General features: G+C 45.5%; 1 protein-coding gene across 1 annotated transcript in view; it reads right to left on the reverse strand.

Moving 5' to 3' along the window:
• The window catches only part of LOC124606569 (dorsal-ventral patterning protein Sog), a 491731-nt gene that overhangs the window by 34318 nt on the left and 440942 nt on the right, over window positions 1-16471 (reverse strand). Inside the window, exons 7-10 of the mRNA XM_047138553.1 lie at window positions 12534-12741; window positions 8691-8924; window positions 4034-4262; window positions 1605-1876 (exon numbers count right to left, since the gene is read on the reverse strand). Coding sequence (XP_046994509.1) covers window positions 1605-1876; window positions 4034-4262; window positions 8691-8924; window positions 12534-12741 — 943 coding nt within the window. The remainder of the gene's footprint in view (window positions 1-1604; window positions 1877-4033; window positions 4263-8690; window positions 8925-12533; window positions 12742-16471) is intronic.

A 16471-nucleotide genomic window follows, 5' to 3' on the forward strand; every position in this document is an offset into this window, starting at 1 on the left:
TATACACTACTGGCCATTAAAATTGCTACACCATGAAGATGATGTGCTACAGACGTGAAATTTAACTGACAGGAAGAAGATGCTGTGATACACAAATGAATAGCTTTTCAGTGCATTCACACAAGGTTGGCGCCGGCGGCGACACCTACAACGTGCTGACATGAGGAAAGTTTCCAACCGATTTCTCATACACAAACAGCAGTTGACAGGCGTCGCCTGGTGAGACGTTGTTGTGATGCCTCGGTAAGGAGCAGAAATGCGTACCATCACGTTTCCGACTTTGATAAAGGTCGGATTGTAGCCTATCGCGATTGCGGTTTATCGTATCGCGACATTGCTGCTCGCGTTGGTCGAGATCCAATGACTTTTTGCAGAATATGGAATCGGTGGGTTCAGGAGGGTAATACGGAACGCCGTGCTGGATCCCAACGGCCTCGTATCACTAGCAGTCGAGATGACAGGCATCTTATCCGCATGGCTGTAACGGATCGTGCAGCTACGTCTCGATCCCTAAGTCAACAAATGGGGACCTTTGCAAGACGACAACCAATTGCACCAACAGTTCGAGGATGTTTGCAGCAGCATGGACTATCAGCTCGGAGACCATGGGTGCGGTTACCCTTGACGCTGCATCACAGACAGGAGCGCCTGCGATCGTGTACTCAACGACGAACCTGGGTGCACGAATGGCAAAACGTCATTTTCGGATGCATCGAGGTTCTGTTTACAGCATCATAATGGTCGCATCCGTGTTTGGCGACATCGCGGTGAACGCACATTGGAAGCGTGTATTTGTCATCGCCATACTGGCGTATCACCCGGCGTGATGGTATGTGGTGCCATTTGTTATATGTCTCTTTCACCTCTTGTTCGCATTGACGGCACTTTGAACAGTGGACGTTACATTTCAGATGTGTTACGACCCGTGGCTCTACCCTTCATTCGATCCCTGCGAAACCTGACATTTCAGCAGGATAATGCACGACCGCATTTTGCAGGTCCTGTACGGGCCTTTCTGGATACAGAAAATGTTCGACTGCTGCCCTGGCCAGGTCATTCTCCAGATCTCTCACCAATTGAAAACGTTTGGTCAATGGTGGCCTAGCAACTGGCTCGTCACAATACGCCAGTCACTACTCTTGATGAACTGTGGTATCGCGTTGAAGCTGCATGGGCAGCTTTACCTGTTCACGCCATCCAAGCTCTGTTTGACCCAATGCTTAGGCGTGTCAAGGCTGTTATTATGGCCAGAGGTGATTGTTCTGGGTACTGATTTCTGAGGATCTATGCATCCAAACTGCGTGAAAATATAATCACATGTCAGTTCTAGTATAATATATTTGTCCAATGAATTTCCGTTTATCATCTGCATATGTTCTTGGAATAGCAATTTTAATAGCCAGTAGCGTATTTACAATCTTCTTAGGTAACTGTAAATTTTGTGATGAAGACACCCATAGTCATTGACGAAACCTGCTAAAAGAAAAATTTTGTTGCCAGCAATTGGCTGTTTTATACGTGTCATACTCTTGTATGGTTGCTGTCACACAGCCACGCTTAAAATTTTAAGAAGTATCGAAGTTCGGTACGAGACTTGTACTCACGTCGAGGTGTAGTGTGCACTCGGAGTCGACGGCGACCCAGGCGAGCCCGTGCGCGGTACCAGTTGCAGGTGTGGGTGTGGGCGGTGGCGGGGGCGGCAGCAGGTGCGCCGGCCTCTCGGCGTCCCTGGCGGCGGCCACGAGGCGCGGGGCGAGGCGCCCGCGGGCGACGGCGGCGCGCTGCGTCGACACCGCCAGCCACAGCTCGCCGGCGGTCAGCTGCCGCAGCTCCGGCACCCCGGGCGGGCCCAGCTCCCCGCTCGCCTCGCCGGAGTCTGCAACGCACAGCTGCGGATAAAACCGCGCCACCGGACTGCAAGCACTGTGCATGAGACAGTTTACTCTAGGCATGGGGTGGGAGACAATGACCCTCGTTCAGTGGACGTTACGACAAATACGTACTGTCCGATGGATTTTATAGTCGAATTGACCATAGTTTCGCCACCCAAACTAAGGGAGTCTTCTTCAGAATTTATATTACATACGCAAGAAGTTGAGCATAACAGCTCTCGTCATACAATTTTAACGCCAAGAAGGCCACGTCACATAATAAAACATCCTACGTAAAAGTTTTACTGTCATTTCTAGTTAAAAATTAAAGATTGTCGCTAAGGGCTCCTTGTGTATACTGAAACAGGTCAGTCAGTACCCCATCATCTTTGAGGAGGCTTGGAGAATTCATTCCAGGTGATTGTGACTTAAGAGCGGCTTAAACTTCACAGAAATTTTGTAAGAGGTATGAGACTATTCACTCACTTATTCAGTTGGTGTTAAACTTTTGGGAATAGTAACTCTGCACTCTGTTGAAGCTGTATTAATCATTATCACTTTCAGCCGTGTGCTTGTACTGATAAATTAAAAAAAGAATAAATTTACTTTTAATCTCCTGGTATCATAGTTCAGCTGTGGTGCATTTAATTTAATCTTCAGGTGTTCTTATCGACATGTGTTTTAACCAGTTATTGTTTTTTTGTTATACTAACGTTGTGTCACTTGAACATAACACTTAGGAGGCGTCTTTGAAGGGGGCTGCACACGTTCACTATTTATTGTCAATACTAATTCGACAGACCTTCAATATATTGAAGCGACCTCACACTATCAATAACAGTGATTAAAACTGTCAGTTGACAACGCGATTTTGCATGGTTAAGGTGTCGAATACTCAAAGAAAGGCATGTGTCGTGTGCTGCAATTATATTAGCTATAGCTCGCAAGCAACAGGAAGTGAGTCCGAGATTGGTTGAAAAAATGGAGTCACTGGTCACATGTTAATTTCCTGACTGAAATCAGAATCACGGGCCCGAAAGATTTTATACATTATTTTGTAATGAATTCTGCATGTTTCGACACGTTATTAGTGTCGACACGAGATAAAATAAAGAAGCAAAAGACGTTTACGAGGTAGGCAATCGCATTCGTCGAGAGATTAGGCGTTATTTAGAGATGTCTTGCGACAGACAGGGCATTCTAATGCTCGAAGTTTAGTTCTGTAATATCATCAAGCACAATTAGTAAAATTCTTTGGAGGCCTATGAAGCGAGGACCTGTTCAGGAAATTAACATTAAACTTTTTTGTGCTTTGTGATAATTTTGTGAAACTGACACGCATTTCCCAGACCTCTTACTAGTCACAGCAGATATATGACGTATATTTTCGAAATCAAAGCGTTTTTCAAAACTACTAGGTAACACAACAATATATACTATATTTTCAAATTAATGAAGTAAGCAATGTCATAGAGAATCCACCCTAAAGTTTCCTATACGTTGATTACCCTCGCATAGGCCATTAAAATTGTTTAGTGTTAAGGGGCTCCTTAAAAACTGAGTGTGAAGTATGATGCACACAATGGCGAATTTAAAAAAAATAATCAGTGCACACTAAAGCCGCGTGGCTGGTTCCTGAAGCTCTGTCAACGTATTATCAGACAATCAATATGTTTATGTATTCGAAATATTGAGAATATTTTGAGGTCCATCAATACCGCTTATCAGTATTTCTAGGATTGACAATACGTCAATACGCGCCCTTAGACAGTCAAAATATTGACAGTTTGGCAATATTATTGAACGTGTGAGGGCCTCTTTAGAATGTAGAAATTTTTTTAAGACTAATTGTTTTAGGTAGTGCGGCTGCTACTTTTGTAGGTCAATATTTTTAATGAAACTTCCTGGCAGATTAAAACTGCGTGTCGGTCCGAGACTCGAACACGGGATCTTTGCCTTTTGCAGCCAAGTGCTCTACCATCTGAGACATGAAAGGCAAAGGTCCCGAGTTCGAGTCTCGGTCCAGCACACAGTTTTAATCTGCCAGGAAGTTGCATATCAGCGCGCACTCCGCTGCAGAGTGAAAATCTCATTCTGGAATATTTTTACTGACCATCGCAGCGTTGCCCTGCACTGCTTATACTGTACGTTTTGGTTCTCACCAGAGAGCGCCGGCGTGAGGTCGTAGATCTCTGTGCCGCGAGCCGACGTGAGCGTGAGCATGCGCACGGACAGCGCTTCGAGCCCCGACAGGGACGCGCCGTACGACAGCGAGCCGTCGCGGCGCGCGAACATCCACGCCACGCCCCCCACCCCCGCGGAGGGGGCAGCGGGTGAGTCGTCAGAGCGACTGCCCTCTGCTGAGGCGGCGTCGGTCGGAGTCAGTACGGCCTGTCAAACAGCGAGCCACAACTAGTACACATCTAAAACACACACACACACACACACACACACACACACACACACACACACACACGGACCATACTTGCACTACTTGAAACGCTTCTCCTTTATTAATTTTTCACATGACACTTTGTAGGAAAGAGTACCCATTATCAAGTGCGTTTTCCATGTATTATGAAACTTTAAGGCGTGATACTTACGATGTGTGTCTACTGCTGCAATATAATGGTCCCTTTAAATTTTATTCTGGTCTTCTTGTGTAGAAAAACACTTATTACACATCATTTACGCAGTTCATAGTCCGTGATAAAAGTGAAAAACAGAGAATTTATCAGATGCTTCGACAGTACTCTTCAATAAGCAAAATATAAGAGAGACAGGAATAAGTACCTGGTAATGGATGTGCAGGGTGTCCCAGGAGGAATGGTCAGTATACAGTGATACGACAAGAACGCTCATTCGAAGCAAAAAAAAAAAAAAATCCAGTAAACTTGGACTCTAAACTGCATACCTTAAGAACTACGAGTACCTATTCATCTTCGCCACTGTGAAACACGTCTCTTCTGAACAAGTACTCGTAGCTCTTCATGTGGCGAAGTAGAGGGTGGAAATAGTTTTAGTGCATCATCTTGGACATCTATAAAGCTCTTATAGAAGCTCTTTGTCACTGACACGGGACATTCCTTTGATAACACAAAGGACAACCTTAAAATACTTCACAAAACAAACAAAGTTCACAAACTCAGTTTTTATGAAGAACCGGAAATTTTCATTCACAATAGAAAACTTGGACAGAACACACTAAATGAAAGAGGTAAGACAGTGGCAAAGAGGTTCTTTAAGAGCTCTGCAGATATCTTAGATGATGCACTATAACCCTTTCCAGTTTCTACCTTCCTGAGTGACCTTCATAAAAGATAATTCCCACAGCACTGTACAGAAACAATAAGAATTAGATTATGTTGATACTAAGTCTGAAAGTTTTATATTGTTTATGTTTCTTGTTTTATTTTCATTTGTGTCTTTACTGTCATGTATTTACAATAGTAATATCTTTAACAAGTTGAGTGAAACAATTTTATAATTGTTATTATATATAGATATATATTAGTCCATAATGTAACTTAGTAATAAATGATCTCTGATGCAAGGCACTAATATCTCTACACCTTTATAAGCTTTGGTATGCTTATGTTATTGTTTCGTGTTCTTTGAGGGTAATTAAGTTACAAGTTATATTTAAACGTACCGTAGGGTTCTATTCACTGGAACAGGATGTAAGCAACACTGTCATCATTTAAAATTTACAAAATGAGTGCCATATTACGATAACAAATGCCTTTTATATGTTTTTTGTAGCGAAATTAAGCCGCAACAAACAACAGGCTGGATCCAGGTACTAAAAACGTAATACAATATCGATGTTCCACCTGAAGATGGGAGTGTAAACTCCCGAAACGCGTCGTGGGACGAAATTTGAAAAAGTGACTGTAGAAGACAACTGTTATATGTGAACATTTATTGTCATAAACAGTCGCTCTTGCTTACAACATTCCATGGACGACATAAGGTTATTTGGTTACATAACAAAAATAACCTCTTCACTCTGTGGACGATCTAAAAATAAGTGATTCTATTTTTAACTTCTACTGTGGACCCTATAACTAATAATCATCTTGTGGTGCAGTTCTTCTTGCTTGCTACGAAAATGGGATGAGAAGTTCCGCCTTATGCAAGACACCTCTTTTCTGTTTTGTTTCATCCATACATGTTTCAGGACTTAAGTGCTATCATCAGTGGGTTTAATTTATATTTTTTACTGTACAATTGTTGTTACATATTAGCATTTGTGTTGTTTATAACATTATGTCAAAGTTCCATTGATAGCTTCATTGCATTAGTTAACATACCTTACATTATGTTATAGTCTATTTATTTTGGTAGCTAATCTGCAACACCATATACAACTTGTCATCTGCAAACAGCAAAACGTAATTTATCTTTCTGTTTGTTATGCATTTACGAACGGAAATGGAGTCTGTATCAGGTTTTTGTGTGTAACTTACAGTTTTGAAGTTGTGGCGCGTTCTCCTGAGTTGCTGGCGAAGGAAATAGGCTTGCTTCGTGACCTATGGTAGCTTGGCACTGCACTTTTACGATTTCTCAAAACATAGGCGGAGTTTTCGCTGCCATTACGCGTTGTTGTGGCTGTGTGGTGTTCATTTGTTTCGTAGCGTGTTTGGCTGAGTGAGGCGTGAGAGTTTGAATTGTATTTGGCGCCAGTGGTGTATGGTTTGTGAGAATTTACGTGTGTGAGTTGAGTACTGGGGCGCGCATATATCACAGGGTTATTACAAATGATTGAAGCGATTTCACAGCTCTACAATAACTTTATTATTTGAGACATTTTCACAATGCTTTGCACACACGTACAAAAACTCAAAAAGTTTTTTTAGGCATTCACAAATGTTCGATATGTGCCCCTTTAGTGATTCGGCAGACATCAAGCCGATAATCAAGTTCCTCCCACACTCGGCGCAGCATGTCCCCATCAATGAGTTCGAAAGCATCGTTGATGCGAGCTCGCAGTTCTGGCACGTTTCTTGGTAGAGGAGGTTTAAACACTGAATCTTTCACATAACCCCACAGAAAGAAATTGCATGGGGTTAAGTCGGGAGAGCGTGGAGGCCATGACGTGAATTGCTGATCATGATCTCCACCACGACCGATCCATCGGTTTTCCAATCTCCTGTTTAAGAAATGCGGAATATCATGATGGAAGTGCGGTGGAGCACCATCCTGTGGTACGTTTAGCTCCCTGCTTGCTTTATTCGTCGACTTCCGCGGGCTACGCGTGAAACTTGCCCGCACGCGTTCAACCGTTTCTTCGCTCACTGCAGGCCGACCCGTTGATTTCCCCTTACAGAGGCATCCAGAAGCTTTAAACTGCGCATACCATCGCCGAATGGAGTTAGCAGTTGGTGGATCTTTGTTGAACTTCGTCCTGAAGTGTCGTTGCACTGTTATGACTGACTGATGTGAGTGCATTTCAAGCACGACATACGCTTTCTCGGCTCCTGTCGCCATTTTGTGTCACTGCGCTCTCGAGCGCTCTGGCGGCAGAAACCTGAAGTGCGGCTTCAGCTGAACAAAACTTTATGAGTTTTTCTACGTATCTGTAGTGTGTCGTGACCATATGTCAATGAATGGAGCTACAGTGAATTTATGAAATAGCTTCAATCATTTGTAATAGCCCTATATATATATATGAGAGAGAGAGAGAGAGAGAGAGAGAGAGAGAGAGAGAGAGAGAGAGAGAGAGAGAGAGAGGTCTATCTCTGTGCCCCAGTACTCAACACACACACACGCAAACCCACACAAACCACACACCACTGACGCTAAATACAATTCAAACTTCATGTTCCCACACTAGGATGGAGTTTTTATGGATGACAATGCGCCCTGTCATCAAGCCACAGTTGTTCGCGATTGGATTGAAAAGCATCCTGGACAGTTGGAGCGAATGATTTGGCCACCCAGATCGCCCGACGTGAATCTCATCGAACATTTATGGGACGTAATCGAGAGGTCACCTCGTGCACAAAATCTTGCACCGGAAATACTTTCCCAATTATCGACGGCTTTAGAAGCATCATGGCTCAGTATTCCTGAAGGGGACTCCCAACGGCTTGTTGAGTTCATATCACGTATAGTTGCTGCACTATGCCAAGTAAAAGGAGGTCCGATACGATATTATGAGGTTTCCTCTGACATTCGCCGCCTCATTGTATGTCGAGTCCGCCCCCGGTAGCTGAGTGGTCATCGCGACAGAATGTCAATCCGAAGGGCCCGGATTCGATTCCTGGCTGGGTCGGAGATTTTCTCCGCTCAGGGACTGGGTGTTGTGTTGTCCTAATCATCATCATTTCATCCCCATCGACGCGCAAGTCGCCGAAGTGGCGTCAGATCGAAAGACTTGCACCCGGCGAACGGTCTACCCGACGGGAGGCCCTAGTGACACGACATGTATTTATTTATTGTATGGCGAGAAGTAAAATGAGTTGTTTACGAAACAACTATTATTGTGGTTATTTTACCTGACTGTTCAAACCACCTTCATATATTCAAGAATTCTGCAGCGGCAAACCGACAACAGTGATATTGGACTGTAGTTTTGCGAGTCTCTTCTTCTGCTCTTTGTATATACAAGCGTTACTTCCGATTTTTCCAGTCACTTGGTACTTCCCACTAGGCGAGAGATTAGCGGTAAAGGCAAGCTGCGTTAGGGACCAATGCTGGAGAATACTCTTTGTAAAATCGAATTGAGGTCCCATCCGGCCCTGGCGACTTATTGGCGTTCAGGAGAGGTGACACGTGAGAGCTGTGGGCGGGGTCTACTAGAAGTAGGCAAGCTACCTGGAGTATCTCGCAGGAGACCCTGGCCGTGACGCGGCCGCGCAGCTCCATGAGGCGGCGGCCCCCGGCGTCGGCGGCGGACAGCGACGCCCTGAGGCGGCCCGCCGCCAGCTGCCGCAGCGCCCCGGCGCCCACCGGGCTGCGCAGCTCCACCTCCGACAGCGACGCCTGGTTGTGGTTGTGGCCCTGGCCGCCGAGCGGCGCCTGCGTCTGCGGCTGCGGCGCGCGCACCGTCTGCAACAGGCCACCTCTCACTACCCTGCTTATGGCGTAAAACCACAGGAAACAGCAACATCTAGGAATGGCTGTCCAGAGCGGTCTGAAGTGGGATGACCGACTGTAGGAAAAGCAGATGCTTGGTTGGGATCCACTGGAGACAGTAACATCTGGGAGTGGCCGTCCAGAGCGACCTGAAATGGAATGACCAGCTGTAGGAAAAGCACATGCTCGGCTGAGATCAACTGGAGACAATAACATGTAAGTGTCTGTTCAGAGCAGCTTGAAGTGGGATGACCAGCTGTAGGAAAAGCAGATGCTTGGTTGGGATCCACTGGAAGCGGTAACATCTAGGAGTGGTCGTCCAGAGCGACCTGAAATGGAATGACCAGCTGTAGGAAAAGCAGCTGCTTGGCTGAGATCAACTGGAAACAATAATATGTAAGAGTGTCTGTTCAGGGCGACAGGAAGTGGGATGACCGATTGTAGGAAAAGCCGATGCTTGGTTGGGATCCACTGGAAACACTAACATCTAGGAGTGGCCGTTCAGAGCGACCTGAAATGGAATGACCAGCTGTAGGAAAAACAGCTGCTTGGCTGAGATCAACTGAAAACAATAACATGTAAGAGTGTCCATTCAGTGGGCCCTGAAGTGGGATGACCGGCTGTAGGAAAAGCAGATGCTTCGCTGCGATCAACTGGGAGTCTCTTAAGAGTATCTACATTCGTCAAAATAAATGTTGCATGTTCCTGACCTTTCATATCGAACGTTGTGATCCAGTAATATGTTATGATACCAATACATTGGTTTGGTTGTACTGTAATTCTGGGGGGCGATATGTGCAGGCTGTGACATCCGTGTCACCTGTGAACATTGTAGTACTTATGAGAGTTGTGTTGCTTCAGGATGGTTCGTGTTGTGCACGACTTTGTACACCAAAGTAAGGAGAGATGCGCTACAGCGTGGTGCAGCAACTGCTGTCGTCGTGGGACAGGAGCAGAAATGATTAGTGAACAAGTTAACACAGTAAACAGAAGATTTACTTAACTTGCATCTCTCCAAGTGTACGAAGGTTCATTACAAATAATGCAGCAAGAATCGGAGTCTAGATATCACATTGTCAACAAAAAAGAGGCTCTCTGAACTTAGCAGGAATGATGGTGTCTGTGTCGCTTCACACAGCAAAGGGGCTCCATGTGCTAGTGGGCTGAGTGGCTGCCGCCAGCCGTCGTGTATCGAGGAGGCAGGGGGCGCTTGTGGTACGGAGCTACTGGAGGCATGGCTCAACGGCTGTGCGCCATTGGGTACGCCAAATCCTGTGCAACCATTATTGGCGTCTGGCGGAAACTTGCAATTCCGTTGCCAACCCTGACGCCTGTGGGGCGGTACTGATATGTGATACCACAATTTTCTGTTGACAGGATCAGTTGAGGATCGTCACAGAACTGGCCGTGGGACAAAAAACAAGTGTGCGCGACTGATATCTGCGTATAATAGCAAACAGAAACCTTCAACACAATGCTACACGTCTACAGCGGCAGTAGCGAACAGTTACGAGTGTGTCAACACAAACGATACAAAATAAGCTGCATGAACAGGGATTACGTGCCAGAAGGACTCTCAAAGCTCATGTTCTATATAGAGTTCAGTGGACGTGTGTCACACGGGCATGAAACCACTCTTTGTGGACTAGGCAGCAGTGGGAAAAACGTGAAACGATATCAATGATAAGATTTGCTGATAACATTGCTATCCTCAGTGAAAGTGAAGATGAATTACAGGATATGCTGAATAGAGTGAACATCTAGTTAGTACAGAATATGGATTGAGAGTAAATTGAAAAAAGATGAAATAAATGAAAAGTAGCGGAAATGAGAACAGCGAGAATCTTAACATCAGGATTGATGGTCATGAAATAGATGAAGTTAAGAATTTCTGCTATCTAGGCAGCAAAATAACCTATGATGGACGGAACCCACGATGGAAGGAGAAAATAAAAAGCAGACTGGCACTGCCAAAAAGAGTAAAGTCTGCCAGTATCAAACATAGGTCTTAATTTGAGGAATAAACTTCTGAGAATATACGTGTTGAGCACAACAATGTATGGTAGTGAAACGTGCATCATGAGGGGGGGGACCGGAACATAAGAAAACCGAAGCGTCTGAGATGTGGTGCTACAGAAAAATGTTGAAAATTAGGTGGATTGATCAAGTGGGGAGGTTCTGCACAGAATCGGAGAGGAAAGGAATATGTGGAAAACATTGACAAGGAGAAGGGACTATGAGACCAATTGTGTGATTGGATTGAAGAGTTCTTAGATAACAGAACGCAGCATGTCATTCTAAATGGAGAGAAGTCTTCCGAAGTAAGAGTGATTTCAGGAGTGCCGCAGGGGAGTGTCGTAGGACCGTTGCTATTCACAGTATACATAAATGACCTTGTGGATGACATCGGAAGTTCACTGAGGCTTTTTGCGGATGATGTTGTGGTATATCGAGAGGTTGTGACAATGGAAAATTGTACTGAAATGCAGGAGGATCTGCAGCGAATTGACGCATGGTGCAGGGAATGGCAATTGAATCTCTATGTAGACAAGTATAATGTGCTGCGAATACATAGAAAGAAAGATCCCTTATTTAGATACAATATAGCAGGTCAGCAACTGGAAGCAGTTAATTCCATAAATTATTTGGGAGTACGCATTAGGACTGATTTAAAATGGAATGATCATATAAAGTTGATCGTTGGTAAAGCAGATGCCAGACAGATTCATTGGAAGAATCCTAAGGAAATGCAATCCGAAAACAAAGGACGTGGGTTACAGTACGCTTGTTCGCCCACTGCTTGAATACTGCTCAGCAGTCTGGGATCCGTATCAGATAGGGTCGATAGAAGAGGTAGAGAAGATCCAACGGAGAGCAGCGCGCTTCGTTACAGGAACATTTAGTAATCGCGAAAGCGTTACGGAGATGATAGATAAACTCCAGTGGAAGACTCTGCAGGAGAGACGCTCAGTAGCTCGGTACGGGCTTTAGCTAAAGCTTCGAGAACATACCTTCACCGAAGAGTCAAGCAGTATATTGCTCCCTCCTACGTATATCTCGCGAAGAGACCATGAGGATAAAATCAGAGAGATTAGAGCCCACACAGAGGCATGTCGACAGTCTTTCTTTCCACGAACAGTAAGAGACTGGAATAGAAGGGAGAATCGATAGAGGTACTCAAGGTACCCTCCGCCACACACCGCAGGTGGCTTGCGGAGTATGGATGTAGATGTAGATGATAGGACATCTGTTAAGACATCTGGGAATGACTCCCAGAGGGAGCTGTAGAGGGAAAAACTGTAGAGGAAGAGAGACATTGGAATATATCCAGCAAATAATTGAGGACGCAGACGGAAAGTGCTACTCTGAGATGAAAAGATGAGAGGAATTCGTGGCGAGCCACATCAAACCAGACAGAAGACTGAGGACTTAAAACAAAAAACAAAAAAACAAAAAAAAGTTGTAGAATTTGGGTATGGGGATTACCTCTTCCCCGACCTTCTCAGAACTGCAGAGGAACACCTGCTGGGTGGATGGGGCCACAGTGGGGGGGAGAGAGGGCAGATGGCGGGAAGAGCTTACCTCCTCGACGATGGCGCGGCCGGCTTCGTCCTCAAGGCGGGCGACCAGCTGCGCCCCCTGGGGCACGTCTGCGGACAGCAGGAGGCTGAGGTGGACGCTGCTGGTGTCGGGGGCGGCGTGCACGGACACCACCGCCGTGGCCGCCGCGTCTCCGCCGGCGCGCTCCTCCAGCAGGCCGGAGAACACCTCCGTGGTCAGCGAGTGGTGCCTGCAAGCGGAACGACCTCTACTCAGCGCCCGAGGCGTAGCTCTGTTTGCTACTTCGGTTCCTCTCCTCGGATATCATATTTTCTCCCAGGAGCGAAAACAACGTCAAGTTTGTAGTGAGCAACACAGTGAATGAAAGCCAATAACGAGAACAAGAATGTCCAGGTACGGTGCAAGATCGACATCCAATAAGCAGGATGGTATGATTTGTAGTAGCTCAGGCAACAGACTGCACTAGACTAGACAGTTACCTGCTTTGCCCCATCGTTATGAACGGCTCGGCGCTATTCGCACCCTTGGAGGCGATTGTCAATTTTTTCCATCTTCAGAAATCCGGGTGAAACGGTAGCACAAGGAAAAGAGAGTTACCAGCTGGCTACGTAACATAGATGGTACGTGCACAACTGGTAACGCTCTTGTCCTTTGGCTACCTTTGCAGTAAGATTTCTGAAGATGTAAATAATTCCGAAACGCATCATGCATACTTTGTCATTAATAAAGTCATTTTTCACCCGCTGTATGACTTTTTATGCTACCTAGCCCGCTTAATTACACATCTGCACATATTTATGTATGTTAAACTTTTTGTTCGATTTAAATCCGTGTTACGCTAAAAATATGTTATTGTTTAGATAATTATTCGTTTCGCGGAAGGCTCGTATTGATAACACCAAGTCTCGTCACACCTGATGATTTTTTACGCGTCGTTTTTTGTTCGAGAATCGAGATGTACGGAACAAACTTTGCACATACCTTTTTCTTCTCCAAAATATTCTGGAAAATGTCTTGAACACTTAATTCGGCCGTCCGCTATGGCCGAGTGGTTTCTATGCGCTTCAGTCCGGAACGGTGCTGCTGCTACGGTCGCAGGTTCGAATCCTGCCTCGGGCATGGATGTGTGTGAAGTCCTTAGGTTACTTAGGTTTAAGTAGTTCTGAGTCTAGGGGACTGATGATCTCAGATGTTAAGTCCCATAGTGCTTAGAGCCATATGAACCGTTTGAACTTAATTCGAAGATATTGCTCCAATACGATTTGCACCACAGCAACGTTGACACACTATGGCAGCATGTCCACTACTTAACACTGCCCGCTCAAAACTGGCTGGTTGAATTAGCATCTATGGTTTATAGTCGTTAGTTCAAGCAGCCACCGTAGTTACTGCGATGACGTCGCTTATACGCGAGGAATAAAATCAGACTCGGAACTTTTTGGGACCTTCTTCGGACCATGATTCATGGAAATTAAGTAAGATCATACGATAGAAAAACATATATACGTGTGCATCCGAAATACAGTATAAAGTCTTTTCTTGGCAACATGATACACTGATATACGTACACGATATGTTAACAGAAACTATTTTTATTTACAAGTTTTGATATTGAGGAGTATAGTCCCGCGAATAGTATCAGTGAAACCTGAAAACGGTGAACCATTAAAAAGAGTCAGAATATTTACTGCTGCATTATGGAAGTAGAGAACTTGGAATACAGAGAATGATCTGTGAAAACAGAGCTTACAGGACTTCGGTAGTACAGAGACGTTGAGCAAGCTGTCCAAGTCTTCTACGCCAGACAGTAAACAGTGTAGGATTTCTCCCCCTGTTATTTTTATTTTTTCTCTCTAATGCAAGCGGGACGTGGGGCCCCGACCGCAGGTCATCCGTCATGGACGGGTGTCAGCTGACAGCGCTGTCAGACCGCGTCAATACTCAGGGCAGCCGAAGGCCACTTCACGCCGATTTCGACACCACGCTGTCGTTCGAAGAATTGCACATTGTGCACAACACTGGGACTCGGATCCATACATCGCCATTTAACGGCAAGTACTGGACAGTTCGCGCCATCGACACTGCCTTATGCACCATCTGAGAAGCACCCAGTAGCACTCGATTCTGGTCACACCTTCCAAACTCAGTTTTAAAGGCATGACTACCCGATTCCCTTGTTTTGCCTGGTTATTTATTCCAGTCTTATATTTAACAGGAAAGGAAATGAAAATAGAAGTTATTCTGTCGTCTCCTAGGTTTTCTCAGCGTGATCCATCAGTGGTACGCTTTTGGATGTTCAACCGAGTAGCTGATTCCATTTTTCTGAACAGTGTTTCGACAACTGAGCCCACCTTATGTTCCGGCTATGCGAGCTGCGTTATTTTGCGAACTCGCTGTCTGGAATCCACCCAGCGTCTGGAGTATTGTTGGTTTCGCTCTCGCCGAGCTGGACTTCGACGCCCACAGGGCTCTTTGATGTTCGTTTTTTTTAATTTTTTAATTTTTTTTTTATTTACAGCCAGCACTGTTCCGTTAACCACATATTATCTCCGCGATTTCCATCTCTGGTGGATGAGATGGTCTTAACAAAGTGAGTGCTGAACCCCAATCCTTGCATAACTGAAACCTCCATTCCGGTTTATTGGGTTTTTCCGTGTACAAAAGGTAGTCAAATGAAAACCGAATACCGCCTCAATGGGTCATAGAATCGTTCCATTAAAAAATGATGACTACACGCGTCTAGACATTTATCCCACTGGGAGACGAGACCATCAATTCCTGTGTCGTAGAACGCGGTCGCCCGTTGACGGATCCACAACGGCGCTTGTTCTCGCACTTTCACTTCCGAATGAAACCAACGTCCATGCATGTCTTTATCCAGGTGAAAATTACACAGTGAAGGGTCCAGGCTGTAAGGAGGGTGTTGCAGTGTTTCGCAACCAAACCGTCCGATTGACGGTGTGAGGGCGGGCGTTATCATGCAACAGGATGATTCCGTCCGACAGCATTCTTGGGCGTTTTGATTTTATAGGGCGTCGCAGTTTCTGCAAACTGTCTTCACAGTGCTGCACAATGATTTGTTCCACGCCCGAGCAACTCGACGAGCAGCCGAAGTTGGATATTTTTGATGGGGGAGAGATGGAATGTTTCCACTGTCGGCTTTGCCATTTACCATCGGGCTGTCGGAATGCTGTTATGTACAGTCATCGACTGTGCAGTGGCTTAGCTCTTTACACCAACACGAGCGTCCCTTATCACTGACCACACATATGTGTTGGTTATGAGGATACAAATGGTTCAAATAGCTCTAAGCACTATGAGACTTAACATCTGAGGTCATCAGTCCCCTAGACTTAGAACCACTTAAACCTAACTAACCTAAGGACATCACACACATCCAAGCCCGAGGCAGGATTCGAACCTGCGACCGTAGCAGCAGCACGGTTCCGGATTGAAGCGCCTAGAACCGCTCAGAAACAGCAGCCGGCGCTTATGAGGAGCCACTGGACCATTATACCCCACACTTTCTAACTTATTGTGCTAACTGGACTACTAGTAGCACTTTGGAATTCACGATTGATCCGTTCTGGTGATTTCATGTGCTTTTTTGGAACGAGTTTTCGCAATCCTCGACGGTCTTTGTCCATCGGTACATGTGTGCCTGGTCTTGGTTCAGGTGCCTTTGTTCCATCACGTTTACACGCCACAATCACATTACATATAGTTGACTTGAGCAGCTTTAAACGGACTGAAATATGACTGATGGGTCTGTTACTCAGGTGACACCCAAATGACGTCCGCGTCCGAAGTCACTGAACTTTCCTGACCGACCCATCTGCTGTTAAGTGCTACTGACAACACCGTAACCCCGCCACCTTTTGCTGTGACGTGTCAGCTTCTCGTGACATCTAGTGGTGAAACCCGCATTACACAGTGGTATCTGGATGGTGTTGTTCAGA

The sequence above is a fragment of the Schistocerca americana genome, chromosome 3 (assembly GCF_021461395.2).
Source record: "Schistocerca americana isolate TAMUIC-IGC-003095 chromosome 3, iqSchAmer2.1, whole genome shotgun sequence".
NCBI lineage: Eukaryota > Metazoa > Arthropoda > Insecta > Orthoptera > Acrididae > Schistocerca > Schistocerca americana.